Below are 14,896 nucleotides of genomic sequence, written 5' to 3' on the forward strand. Positions count from 1 at the left end.
AAGTTTTGTTTCTTTCCAGACATCTCAGCACACCTCTCTCAGAAAGCACAAGATAGCTTTACCTGATCCAAGAAGGAATTTCTTAAATCCCTCAGCACATATTAAATTCTGGGTTAGTGAATCCATTGCACTAATCATTAGTTCCTCCACATGAGTACACTGCACTTTTTTCCCCTGGGAGTTGGCTACCAGAGCTGTACATATTTAACTAGACATGGCAAGTAAAAGGAAGAAAGCATGAAGACAAGAAAAATTCCCTCACAAGACATAGGCACATGCGTCTTTTACCTAAAGACTCATTTACCATACCTTGGTGGCAGTGTGAACAAGCCTCAACTCCTTAGACCCTCACTGCATCAGAGAACAGACCACTGTTAATGCTTCACCTCAAGAGTCCCTTTCAAATAGCAAGTCTTTCACTCTTATCAGCTCTTGTGGTTTTTTTCCTTCCCCTTCAACACAAGTAATTTTAGCTACAGCAAAAAGGCAGAACCTTAACAGCTAATGTTTTGGATAGCATCCACTAACATCCCTTGAGCATTTTATGGTTGAGTGGCACATACAGAACTGTTTTCTTCTAACCATTTTTCTCCTTCCAAAATCCCATAAATTAAAATCAATGTATAACATGGTGGTTCTCACTGTCGTGAAAGCAGTATTGCCATCTTTATTTTCACATCTGTACTACTAGAGGGTTTATAAGACTTAGAAAATACAGTTCCTAAAGAAAACACCTACAAAATACCATTGTGTAAATCTCATAAGATATTGGAAATCAAAATTATTTCTCTATGACACCAGAAAACTTACTGTGAATTAGTTATCTCATCTCAAAAAAACTGCATGAAAACATTCATTTGGTTCCTTTATGGAAGTAAAAGCTGCATATCTGGAAGATGGGCAGAGTTCATGTAAAACTGTGCGAACACTTATACTGCAAACAAAAGACTCAAGATGCTGACTAAATTTGAATTGTATTTCTGTAGTTATCTCTAAAAAGGAACAGATATGCCTGAGGAACTGAAATAGAAGATAGCAAGGAAACACAGACGTAAAAGAATGTCAAGAATGAGTAAAACAAAGACAGATTTTCAAACAAATGTAAGCTGAAACTTAGACTGATATAAAGAAAAGAAAATGTATCTTCAGCCCTCCTCCATTTGGGGAAATGAATAGATCTTTTGAAAATCAGCCTGAGTGCAAAGACATTTATTTCTTTGCCCCAAACATATCTTCTGAAGGAAAGAACCTTCAGGGTATCCAACTTAAACTAATTTCATTGGAGAAAAGTGCAATTATAAATCATAACAGAATTCAAAACCCAGAACTAAATCAAATACAAAACCGCATTATTAGACAGAATGACCATTTCTAACTGTCCTTCTGTAATCAGTTAATTCAAATTTTTTTTCTACTTGAATATTCATAAGCAATGACCGACTTCTTCTACAGAAAAATTAATTATAATAGCACATAAACATGAATTCAATGAGCATATTATACAGAATTTAAATGTATTCTCAATTCAGGAAGACTGTTCTAGAGTCAGTCTCTTCTCTTAAAAAAAACGCCACCCCTACCCAAGCCCCTTGTAAACGTGTTTCTAAAAATCTAACAAGCTGTTGCCTTCAAGACATGCTATTTCTTACTGTTTCTAGTTATCGTAAGGAAGCAGTAGTATATTGTCACAGTAACACCACACGTAAGGGCCAGAATCCTTTCATTTTTCACTAGTTTTTCTGGTAATACTTTTTTCATAATTTTTAACAAAACACTGCTCAAGTAAAGTATGATTATATATTAATAAGCTGAAGCAATAAATAGTCAGAAGTACATTACCAGTTTGCTGGTTTTCATTAAAGAATTACAAATGCCAACACATTAACATTGTACTAACATACTTCCACCTAAAAGATGTTCTGCTTTCATATGTCTGGCTTGGGATATCCAACTTTATATATTTGGTATGAACTACGGCTCAAAAATAAATGATTTTCTGGAATTCATTATACCACCCTTACCACAAGCTAGGACTGTATTTCCTGCAAAGGAAACACATGCAAGTCTAAACATCTTTTTCAGCATTTTACATTAAGATTTAAGCATCCTGTTATTCTGGTCCAAATTTCTGGCCCATCTAAATCTATGACCATGAAAAATATGGTCAAACAAATGACAAATGAAAAATATTTTTTCCTACAACAATGCTATGAATGGAAAACCATAAAATGTTTTCTCCCCTTATTTTACTAGTGGACAGAGATTATGTCCTTCATCACATGCACTTTAGTTAGTATGGCAGAAAAACATTTTCTCCCACTTTGCCATCCATCAGTCCATGCACATTCCTAATGCTCTCCAAAAACTTTCCAGGACTAAAATGCTCTATTTTAAAAGCTAATATTCTGGATTTTTCATATTCTAGGGAGAAATTGCATTATCAGAGATGCTTGTGCCAAAATATTGAAGGAAATGTTCCCTTTGCATCCCTTTACAAAACTAACGAAATGAATATTGCTTTCTAGACCAGCAAGACTTAAGCAAGAAAGGCAAAAATTTGTAGCTTAACAGATATTTTGTTCCCTTGAAATTAAAGAAGTATTATCAAACTATAGATTTTCTTTTTTTCCATTTCTGGATTCACTAGTTGAAAAGTCCAGCCAAAATGCTGCAATTAAGTACAGCACAACTTTTAACCCCAGCATATTCTCTTCTGCTTACACTTGAGATAGAAAGCCATGTTTTATACACTGTGCTAGAAAACGCTGAAGTTTGGCAAAAAGAAAGTCAGGTAAATATATGCAGTGATTTTATATGAATAGAAAATGACAAAGTAATTTTACATATATACAATTTAATCAAATTGTACATTTTCTAATTGTCATTAGAAAATGACAATGTGGCTAAACATCTCTCAGCCCTATAAATATTAGCAACTCTATACAAAAAGGACAAAAATGAAAGGCTGCAAGAGAAATGAAAAATACTAAAACAAGGAGAAAAAGGACTACTTTCCCAGTGTAGAAAAGTCTTGATGGACTCAAAGACTGGAAGACAACAGGAAAACCTTTCTTTCTGTCATCCTCTCAAATTCTTTCTGCTGAATTGTATAGCCATCATCTTTACCACACATCTACACAGATAATCCTAACACTTGCTCTCAGCACTGTGTTACTTCTCAGAAGGACCTCCTGAATGCTGGCCTCACATAGGCTGCAGTCAAGCTGGCCAGGCTATGCCAGGAGAGGATCCCCAGCCAGAATCCTCTTTTGGGGATTTCTCATTTTTAACCTAGTACTTATTCAACTTGGCATAAACTGAACCAGATCGTCTCCGAAAGACCCTTCCAACCCTAACTATTCTGTGATTTTGTGATTCCCTGAGGAACAGTGTGGAGCTCAGAAACCAGATCAAAATATATTCAAAATTACATTCTTTCAGATATGGCTTTAAAAGGAATGCTGCACTGGCATATCTCTGTTGTTCAAAAATGTGGACAAAAATGTGTGAGTGCCTACAATACCAGTCAAAAAATTCTTGGGAAAGTTCCTGGACAAATTACTTCTCTGACGGTATAAAATGTGATTTTTTTCCATTGCCTATTAATACCAGACAAATTTCAGCAAGGCTGCAGTGACTATATGCATATATACATAGCTACATACATACATATATATATATATATATATATATATATACACACACACACATGTGCACACATACCTGCATTCCCATATATACAAATAGGTAGGATCAATAGAGCCGGACAGAAATAAAAAAAAATCAGAATTAATGTTTATTTGAGAAAATTAAATGTTAAATAACATGGGATTATAAATAATCAAAACATATTGACATATAAAGTCAAGACATGGCTGAAAAATGAACACAATAAATGGGAATATAAAGCACTTCTAAACAAGGGAAAAAAACTTCTAATAAATTGAAGGATGGAATTCTCCATTGTGTTTCATTTAAATTCCCCAAGTTCAACTGAAGCCAAAGTAATTTAAGGCTTTCAATATAAGAACAACAGGTTAGAGGGTCTAAGAATGAATTCTGCTGCTGCCATTTGAAATAGAGCACACAGAAGAGCTAAATAGGTTAAACTTACCCATGCATTTCTCAAACAAGCAGAACCCACTTCTGTGGCTTTATATTTTAAAATCACACCCCAAAAACCATTAAGCTCATTGCCCTTATGGGGAGTGCTCACACTAGAACACATAACATCTGAATCCTTGCTAACAATACAACTGACAGACTTTTTAGAACAAGATAGTTCAAAAAGCATTCGTTAATAAAAGGGGTGTTTGAGCTTTTTTGGAGTTACTGGGAGCAAGGGGACAACTGACACTGTTAGATACACTCAGGTGTCTCATGCACCTGAGCAAATAAAGAACAATTAATGAAAGAGGGGTATATTTAAAGAGTCTCCTCACCATCCATGTAAAGCTAACTCAGCAACCAACAGAAATAATGATTAAGACTTTGAACAGAGACACAGGAAAAAAATATAACCTTCACCATAGTCCTCATATAGTCCAATGAGTCTAACAAGCACAAATACAAGAACTTAAAAACAAACATTGGTCTACACAAGATACAGTGTGACAGCCAATACACTAGAGTAGCACAATGAACTGAATTAACTCCACAGTGACTGGAATCTATACTCAGTGTCAACAACTACATGAGGGAAAACAGTCCTCCCAATGCTAGGTATGGGCATGTGTCATAAAGTTCCTTTACCTTTAAGAAAGTTAAAGTTGCTGGGGTCTCCTGAGAGTCTTTTCTCTTGACCAATTATCGGTCATTGCTGAGAATTGACAGCAGTTTTAGCCATTGAAAAGTAGAATCAACTTGTGAACCCCACCTTAAAGTGTACACCCAGAAGTCTGTAGTGTTTCTTTGTTTCCTGGTTGTGAAGAGTGGCGGAGCTCCGGCTGGCTTCTCGTTCTCTGCCCAGGCCATGCGGCCTGGGTGGGGGGGGCCGAGCTGGGCCTGCCGTTCTCCCGCCCGGGAGATGGGGACCGGCGGGGGCTTGCCCCGGGCTGAGCCGGGCCAGGCCGGTTCCTGGCTTAGCTGCAGGTTTTGCTGTAATAGAATTTACTAGGAAACTGCCGAGTAAAGAAGAAAAGCTCTGGACCTGCGGCAGGCTGAGACAGCAACTACACTGCAAAGCAGCCATGAAGAATCTTCTATCAAAAACAGCTTCAGCTGCTGCTCCGGCAGAAATCACAGAACCATCTACAAAACCTGGGCAAGATTTTAACTCTTTCTTATCCAGATGAAACTTGCAGATTAATCTTTTCATCCAGAGAGAAAAAAGGAAAAGAATCAACATGAAAAGAGACTTTATAAACTACTAGTGGCAAGAAAGAAAAGAGACTTCAAGAAAGGTAGAGAATTAAGGAGATGCTTTAATTAAGCTGAAATATCTTTCTGTTAAAACTATAGAAATGGACAATGAAGTCTTGAGAAAAACCCCTTTAATTCATAATAGAGTATGGAGAGGAATAAGGTGTTCAAAGTGTAAATTTAAGTAATAAGTGAAGTAATTGTGGTATAGTGAAGTGCTGAGAAATTTAAAGCCTTGAGAGGCAATGAAAAAAACTGTTTCTTAGTGAAGCTCACAGAAGCAGATGAAGAATACTTTTTTGCCTTTGACTAACTTATCCTTAAAAATGCTATCTTCAAACTCATGACCCATAACACATTTCAGAGTGATGTGGAATGGGAGGGGTGGGCTTTAATAACAGTAGCTCTGAGCAGCTGATATCAGAGAAACGAGAAACTATAACAAAAATAGTTTTCTTGTGACAAACTCCATAAATTAACAGAAAAGAACTTCTGTTTCTCTACAGAAATTGAGAAAAAGACTATGGAAAGAATTAGAACTGTTTAAACCATCAAAATTATACAGTTTTTGTCTCTGTTATCATGTAAACAAAAGAATAGTGAGCAGTGAGAAATGAAAAGGTTTTTTCTAAAAGTTTATTCTGGTGTTCTTATTCTTGTAGTTTGTCAATAAACTCCTCTTTATTCCTTTTAAGTTTTATACCTGGTTTGCTCTTATTTTAATCCATATCTCACAGCAAAAAAATAATAATTCTTCTTTCCCCCTTGTTTGTTAATTACTAGTTCAAAACCACGACAGCATGATAACTGCAATGGCCTATTCTCTGAAGGTCTGTGATGACAGTATCTTCCTCTTGTGCAAATGCAGCACTAAGTATTCCCACATGGAATATGCTGTACACTTAGCACACACGGACATATTCAGCACTTAGTAGGCTTCAGGAAACGCTGATGTTCCTCTTGCTTCCATCCTCACTAAGGCTACTGAAGTCTTCTTGATAGCAGTGGGTAGGCAGAATAATTCTGAGGAGACTAGCTGGAGACCTGAAGTAGAATACTAAGACACCCATTTCCTTGAACTGACAGTTACCTTGCTTATACTTCTATTGTATCCTCTTTGCCAAACAGAAGATAATTCAAAATCATTGAGAAAATAGGGTTAACATTTTGAATAAGCACTTCAGCTCTTAACTGGCTCACATTAACAATCAACTAGGCTAACATAACAAACAATTCTTGTTACTCAAACTGGCGTCATTGTAATGAGCTTCAAAATAATCTCATCCACACACAATCACTAATCTGGTTGTGTGCCAACTGAATTTTTAATCAGAACAGAGTGAATCATAGGTTGTTTTTAAAATACATTTCTAATACTTGTCATCCAGAATGAATAAATACTAGAGCAGGAAAGAACTTTTCTATTTACATTCTGAGAAGCTGATTTTATTTATGCATACTATACATGCAAGTATCAAACGCATTTGAGAGGCAAACATTCTTAATGAAATAAAATGTAAAAATGTTTCCTTTTAATAACTCTATGAACATGAACAGCACCATCAACCTAAAGAATTTAGCCCCCTGACTGTAATTAAAACTGTATGACAAACCAAAAGGACCACTTACCCCACCGCTGAAGTGCTCTACAATGCTGACATCATCAGCAAGATCAGCATGCACACAGTTAGACCCTACGACCAGCAGAGTAACCACTACTGGTAAGACATGCAATGAAGCACATAGTTTGCAGTGCTGAACTTGAGACTCAAGCTCAGTTTCAAATCCAATTGACTTTAATGTTTGTGCAAGACACAAAAGCAAAACTAAATTTAAATGAGCATTTTCAACTTGATTCTGCAATTGCAGTATGAATTCGAGAAAGCATTAGCCCTGCTTATAAAACAAGAGTGCTCAACACATCGCTCTACTGCTGAAATACTGGCCTAATCCTTCAGGATTTCTTCGGGGGAAAAAAATCCAAAACATGAACTATTCCTCTACAGCATTCACTTTTTAAAATGCAGTATTCCTGGAATCTTGCTTTAGCTGTTTGGCTAACAGCTGCTTAACAGAACACCTATTACCATGCTCAGATGAACATCTAACTGGAAGGTCTGCCCATGGCCATGGAAACTGAAGAATGACTAAAATGATCTGTGTTATAAATCTGTATTGTGATATTGGCTTTTGCAAATATTAGGATGAATATTATATGTTAAATACTTTTTGGCTGTGTATGTACTTTTTTTATTGCTAACAAGTTTTAAGCTTAAAGGAATCTCCTAGGTACAAAGCAAGGAAACCCCAGAGGGCAAAGACAGTGGGGCCCAAGCTGTTATCAGCGGAAGAACAATAGAGCCTAAGCTGTTATCTGAAGCCAGGACCAGGCCGTTGGCAGCAGGGGAAAGATATTAAGCCCAGCTGCCCTCAAAAGAAGGATGAGGGGCCCGGACTGTTATCAACACTTGACCAGCAAAAATAATGCTGAACAGCAGAAATAGAAATCATACAGAGCATGTTCTAAATAGGTGGAACCAGGGAGGGGACATGCTAAATACTTCTTGAAAAAGTTTGAATATGCATCAAACCCTCACAGCAGGAGGGGATAAAAAGAGTGTTCTCGAGATACCAGGTGTGTTCCTGGCAATGCTCCAGGGCACCAGGCCGTTTTAACCCTTTGCTTTATTTCCTTTGTCTCCTAATTGTCTTTTTGTTTATATTAAACTTTTTATAATTTATTAAGTGAATCTCGTTTTTAACAATCTGCAACACAGCCATTCAAATATCTTCAGGGAAGTCGACTGACAACCTCTATTAGAGCCACACAAGCTTGTGGAATCTGGAGTACCTGGTTCTCCTTTCAAGCTAAGCATAATGCCTGACTCAAAGCCATCTAACAACATGTGATGACTTCTTGGAAAACAAGATGCTCAGACAGATGAGAGCAGTGCATGCAGGCTCAATGTCAGAATTCCCACAGATCCAATGGCACATACTACTTACTTAGAGACTGTGCTCCTCACTGAATAACATCTACATGCTTTTATGCATGGCAGATTCTACTTTAATTGCCAGGAACTGTTTATCAGAAGTATCTGAAGACTGCTCAAGATTAAGAGCATTAAATTATGGTCAATGTGCTAATCTGTATTTTACTTCTAGTCAGTAGACAGCTATGTTAACATATTTAAGAATTCTGCTTATATCTTAGAATTCAATTAAAATTATCTTCATTAAACAGCTGTCACATTTGTGGAAAAAAGAGAGCTATTCAAAGACTTAGCATAAAAAGCAAGTTATTGCTAATGAAACATTCTGAAGAAAAAAAATCTTATGTTAGATTAAACAGTGAATGCAAAAAAAGGTACACTATGTAGACCATAGGTGCAAGGTGGAAATAACATGCTCTGATACCATCAGGACAAACTGAGGGTTACATTTACATAGTGAACACTTCAGCAAGGCATAATGACCAAAGGAACATTGCTGGCTTGCAGATTTCTTCTTCGGTTTGTTCTAATTACTTTCAAATAGACTGGTTAATATCTCATTATGTATCAAGAAGCAAATGGCTCTTCCAAGTTGCTTTCCAGCAAAAAAGGCAAGAAGTTTGTTCATAGGCAGGAGAAAAGCAACACTCCCAAAAGAAGCATCATTAATGAACAATGGAAGAATAAAGAAAAATAAGGATGTTTTTATCTTCGCAGGTTTTCCTGTAGATCATAACTGCTTATGACTTCTTTTCACATGAGAAATATGGCACTGTACCACTCTCAGCAAGCTTTTCCATCTGAACAGCATTTCTGCAAGATGTCCCAAATGATTTTATATCTCATTTGCAATTTATTATTAATTTCTGTTTTCCAGTATATTAAAAGGTGCTTCTCTTCTTTTAATATCAACTATAAAAAGAAGGTGCTAATATGAACACTTCTCAGGAGGTTGTAAGATTGTGAAACAAATGAGAAAAAGAGGAAAATAGAATTAGTAAATAAAGGAATGTGAAAACAATTATAGAATTGCCATAGAAAGAAAAACCTTTTCTATAAACTAGCATAATGAAATAGCTGTTCATCAGCACCATGCCTCCTACCCAAAGGAGTTTGTGAGTTTAACAGCAAAGTGACCAGGAGAAGAAAATAAATATGACATCCATCTTTTAAAAGTTCTATTAGGTATGCTAAAAATAATTATTAAAACAAATTCTTCTGATTTTTGTATATAACTTACTATGAAGTGAAAAGTAAAACCAAAACCGAACACTTGTCATGTCACGCATCAAGGCATGTTCAACCTCCATCATGACACCCATACCACAGCACAACAGACACCAACTTCCTTTGGGGAGCTCTGGAGATGTGCTCATAAAGCAGAAGAGGAGCTGCAGGTGAGGGCTCTGCACAGTCATCTTAGTAACTACTATTAAGTTTTGAGAGGGAGAAGTATTGTAAAAGCATAAGCACTGATAGCTTCTCCAAACAAGGCTTTACTACTTGAGGTAGTGAACTGTGACTAGTGAACAAAATGCTTGGTTTCAGGTTGTGGTGTTCTTCTTCTGTAGTAATAAGGCTGTATTAAAGTATTTTCTCATTTATTTTTGTTCCTCCCACCTTTTAGAAGGTAATTTCTTTGTCTAGATAACCCTAACACACATGAGCAGATAGCTTTCTTTGATGCAGTGGTTCCTGTAACATTAATTAGATATACCCTTCCTCAACAGAAAACAAAAATCAACAATGAGACACCAAATTACACTACTTTATTTTAGAGATAAATGCTTTTAAAGACACAATTTATCAACTTTTTTTCTGAGACAAATCCTTTAAGATGGTCAGATTTAAATAAACATATTTTTACAGATATTCGAAGTAACTATTATAAAAGTAATATTGTCTTGATTAAAATGTTTTAAACTTTGTCCCCCTCCTCATTTATAGTTTCAAATTTAAATCACCTTAGAAAGTAATGTGTTTACACTCAAAATACCGGTGAGATAAAAGGGGTGTTTCTTTTTTATTTTGCATTGTTATAAAATTCCTGTTGCTGAAGCTATTCTAAAAAAGCCAAGTATCTCTGCAAGGTGTAATGTTCTCAGACAGTAAAGTACTTACATGCAAGGCAGAAGGATCTGGCAAAAACTCAGCATCCTCTCCAAAGATAAAATCTGGTGGCAGGTCAGGATAGTGAGCATTAAAAATAATATCCCCTGAAAAGCAATAAATGAAACCATTGTTTGCACTTTTATATATGTGCTTAAAAATAAAAAAAATAAAATAATCACATAAACCACACATTTTTTAACATAGAATTTGACAGCTACATTACATATATTATAATTTTTACAAAAATTCACATGCAAGATAAGCATCAGATACTTTGGGGGATGAAGACAAATTCCTGAGGCACAGCTTCTTCCTCCTCTGCAAGCAATGAAACGTGAAATACATTATTGCTTTGTATCTCAAATGGCAATTCAAACACTATTGAGGGTTGCCTCAAAAAAACCCTCAGTTTTAGAAAAGTGATCTTGTTTTAATAAAAAGTACCCTATTTAGGTGGCTGTGTTTTGTCTATTAAAAGTCAGTTGCAAACTACTAAGATCATGACTTTCAAAATACCAGAGCTTTTAAAAATTAGTAGCACTTACTCCCTCTCTTCTCCTTATCACCACCAACTCTTAGAAGGAAGAATACACGGTTCAATAGGAACCATTCCAACTACCCAAATTCTGGCCAAGAGAAATGCAGTATTGCGCATTTAAACAGAGAGACGAAATTAACTGAAAATATAAGACTTCATCACAGCTTGGCACTGAGTTCTCTCATCTTGCCAGTGTCACAAGATAGGCAATTAAAAGCAATTTGGGTTCTAGTATTTCACTACTACGCATACTTCAGAGTTCATACAGATCAAGAGGCAGTCATATGCATCTGAGCTTTCAAAAAAACCCACCCACTATTCAAGAAAAAAAATTTAAAAATAAAAATAAGTGTTTCTAGCCTTACTTGTCTACCTCCCCATCATTCTTTATGATAATACAAAAAAATAATTGAGCTATTGCGTGAAACAGATTTATGATGTAGGAGACATTATTTAAAAAGACTGTTTACTACATATTACGACTAATTTAATATCCGCACAGCAAAGTAAAACCAGCATGGTAATCATTACAAACAATTATGTTCAGAGAAAGTTATACCACTTTTTATATCTTAAGAAACTGTGAATGCAGAACTGGAGAAAAGCATTAGATGAACAAATCCTGCAAAGCCACATTGCTGGCTCAGTGATGACACCATCTCCAGGCATTTAGCATGACAGCTTTAATTGAGAATATTCTGTAAGCTTATCTTGGCCTTGCCTGGAAGCAAGGATGCCATGAAGATTAATTGCAGAGGATGAAGGCTCATGACCAAGAAGCCACTGACCAGTCTGGGTTAGGTATTCTCTACAGTATGGCTCCAAATCACAAACTCACTGATCATGTGATGAGCAGAGCACAGTGTGGGTTTCTCCTGTGTGCACTCCTACCTTCTTTTCAGAGCTGTCAGGAGCACATGTAAGTATAGGGCGCAGAAAATAGCAGAGGTCTGCCAATTAAAATTCCCAACACACTCAAAATAGAAATAAAACCCTTAATTCCATTTAAGTTTCATTTACAAGAACAAACCGGGCAGTCCTGGAGGAAAAGGCATAAAATTGCAACAGGAAATGCATCTATATTAAGTAAGGAAAAATAATTACTAGATTGCCTAAACTGTAATACAGAACTGAAGAATTAAAAAAAAGTTGATGTTTACTAGATTGGGCAGTTCCTACACTACCACAACACTTTCCTTGATATTTATTACAATTAAAATGTCATGCATGGCTCCTTTCAACAACCTCATCAAATTCTGCATAAAGAGCAGTGAACTTGAGGTTACAGACTTAAGGAGATTAACCTTAATACATTCTTTGACTGAGTTTTGAAAGAGGCATGTTATGAATAAATCAGAACACAACACAATGATAAAGCAAGGCCCATGACTTAGGCAGCCCAATGCTACTCCAAAGGAAAGGACTGTACCTGTGCTTCTGCCATGCTCCTGTGTGATGCTAAATAACTCATTTAGCAAACACCTCATACTTCAGGTGATAGCTATATGCTTTTCATTCTCTGTATTCTTGCTTTAACAGAGTTGGTGAAACAGAGTAGATAGATAATATCTACAGCTCAGCTCATTTAGGAGCTGCACTCCAACTACACACATACTAAAAAAAAGCTGCTTAGAATAAAAGAAGGATCAAAACAACAGCATATTTTTGATGTTACACCTCCACATTTGATAAGAGAAAAACTATTACAGAACTCTACATCACGAGGCAGCTACAAAACTCTGCTTGAGTAGTGAGAATGGCAATAAACCATATCCACCTCTACGACCTGCACAGTAAGGCGTGAACCTCAGGAATGCTGTGGCAGTAGGTGCAACATGATGTTCAAGTAGGTAAAAACCCTTTCCTTTCACAGTGTGAACTCACAGCAGCTCCCAGAACACCATTATATACAGTGCTCAATATAAGAGTAAATTAAAGTTGGCATTATTAACACTTAGCATGTTTAACAAGTGATAAAGTGATAAACAAGTGCTAAGTGATAAACTTTAACAATTTGGGGTTCAGGTCAGCTGCATATGCCACACAGTGGTTCATGCTGGGGGATCAGGGACTTGTGGAAATGGTACCCCCTTCTGACCACCCAGTTGTGATGTGTAGTCAAACCAATGTCAGGTACATTATATAGCAGCTGGACAAACCAATCCATTACCAATCTCACATGCTCATATTTGTTCTTTACCACCTTCTGTCAGACCCCTTCTTTCACTAAACATCATGTAATAGATAAACTTATGTATAAAAATTCGTAAAGGTCAAAATAAACTTATTTGTAATAATATAAAATAAAACAGTGTGGCAAAAAGTCCTTCCCCAGATCTAGTTGCGAATTCCCATTCAGGAGAAAACAATGCTAGCCGGCACCCAGATAAAAATCCTAGCCTGCGCCCATCAACCGAAAAGAATAAGCAGGACACGAGCCATCAGGCTAACAAAGAAACGAGCTCGAAGGAGATATCCATCGCCGGACCTGAACACGCCCTGCAGACCACTGTTGGGGAAGCAATCAGGCTGACAAAGGAACGAGCTCGGAGGAGATATTCATCGCCAGACCTGAACACCCCACCTGGCAGACCGCTGTTGGGGAAGCAATCAGACTGGACAAAGGGAAAAGCCCAGCCGAGATATCCATCGGCTCCAACCCGGATCCCACCACTCCATCCTGATGGCCCGAACCAAAATTGAAATCAGGGAACATTAAAAACCTCTTTACATATGAGGAGACTCTGCCTGGACATCTACTAACTCTATTCTCCAATGCCAGGAAATCCATTCATCCAACAATCAAGGACCTTTGGTGAATGGTGCCTGCTTGGAATTTAGCCTCAGGACACAAAATCCCTATAAAAACCCAGACCAGAGAACCCTCAAGCGTGGATTTGGGAACACCTATACCTTTGGTATAGACCCTGTCCACCCAGTGGTGCGCTGCCCATTTTATTGTGGTTTTTCTCGTTGTTTGTTCTTTATTGTTTTATAATAAATTTCTCTTTTTATTTAACCTGAATTTGCCTTTGCATTTATAACAATCAGTGGCATTATGAGTCCTTCTCCACAGTGAATGACCAATTATGCAGATATTTGGATTTTAAAAGTGTTTATGACGTACTGATACCAAGGAACTATTCGGGTACAATGGACAGAATCCAGTGTAAAAATTAACATTGTGATACTTGATTTTCTGTAACTCGTAATTATTTATAATTGCTAAAATTGCTTCTACTTGTCCAGGGTAAACATGCCTCAAATCCAAATTCCCAAGTCCTTTCAATAAAAGTCACTTTGAGACCAAACATATCAATATTAATGCCAATGTGTATATCAAGATTATTTTTCCTACAGTGAATTCAATTTCCAAAAGAACACATGTTATATAGGTTCTCTAGGCTTCAGAATATATAAAACTAGCACTTCAGTGCCTGTTAATTACACATTCACAAAACACTATTGTTAGGACCATACTCAAAATATTTTACAACCCTATGGAAACTAAAAATGATGCTGTTGTTTTCATCCTCTAATTAAACAGAAATGTATAATTTATGCCCTCCTTCCTACAGTACCATTGGGGATTGGGTGTCCCTCCTTTTGGTCCTTCTCACCTGTGGAATCTTTGCCCATTAGTTGAGGGGAAACTTGATTGCTTGTATTGGTCGGGTGCTTGAGAAACACAGGGAGTTTGGCTGGGCCCAGGGAGGGAAGGGGGGAGGGGAGAGCAGGGGCAGCTGAGGGCTAGCTAGTTTCTTGGGTTTCAGAGCAGGACACGCTCATGGAGTGTTGTGGCTTAGAGAAGGAAATTCGCCATAACCCAGAAGGAGCTGTTTCTTTTGCTTCTTCATCTGTGGGCCCCTCACACCCCCTGTCCTGCTGGGAC

The 14,896-nt window shown here is 37.0% G+C and overlaps 1 protein-coding gene across 3 annotated transcripts in view; it reads right to left on the minus strand.

Moving 5' to 3' along the window:
• Nucleotides 1-14,896, minus strand: part of BABAM2 (BRISC and BRCA1 A complex member 2) — a 171,758-nt gene that overhangs the window by 123,680 nt on the left and 33,182 nt on the right. For all 3 annotated transcript variants that reach the window (XM_058836505.1, XM_058836503.1, XM_058836504.1), the window contains one exon: nt 10,476-10,570. In XM_058836505.1, the coding sequence (XP_058692488.1) occupies nt 10,476-10,570 (95 nt within the window). The remainder of the gene's footprint in view (nt 1-10,475; nt 10,571-14,896) is intronic.

The sequence above is a fragment of the Poecile atricapillus genome, chromosome 3 (genome assembly GCF_030490865.1).
Source record: "Poecile atricapillus isolate bPoeAtr1 chromosome 3, bPoeAtr1.hap1, whole genome shotgun sequence".
NCBI classification, from domain to species: domain Eukaryota; kingdom Metazoa; phylum Chordata; class Aves; order Passeriformes; family Paridae; genus Poecile; species Poecile atricapillus.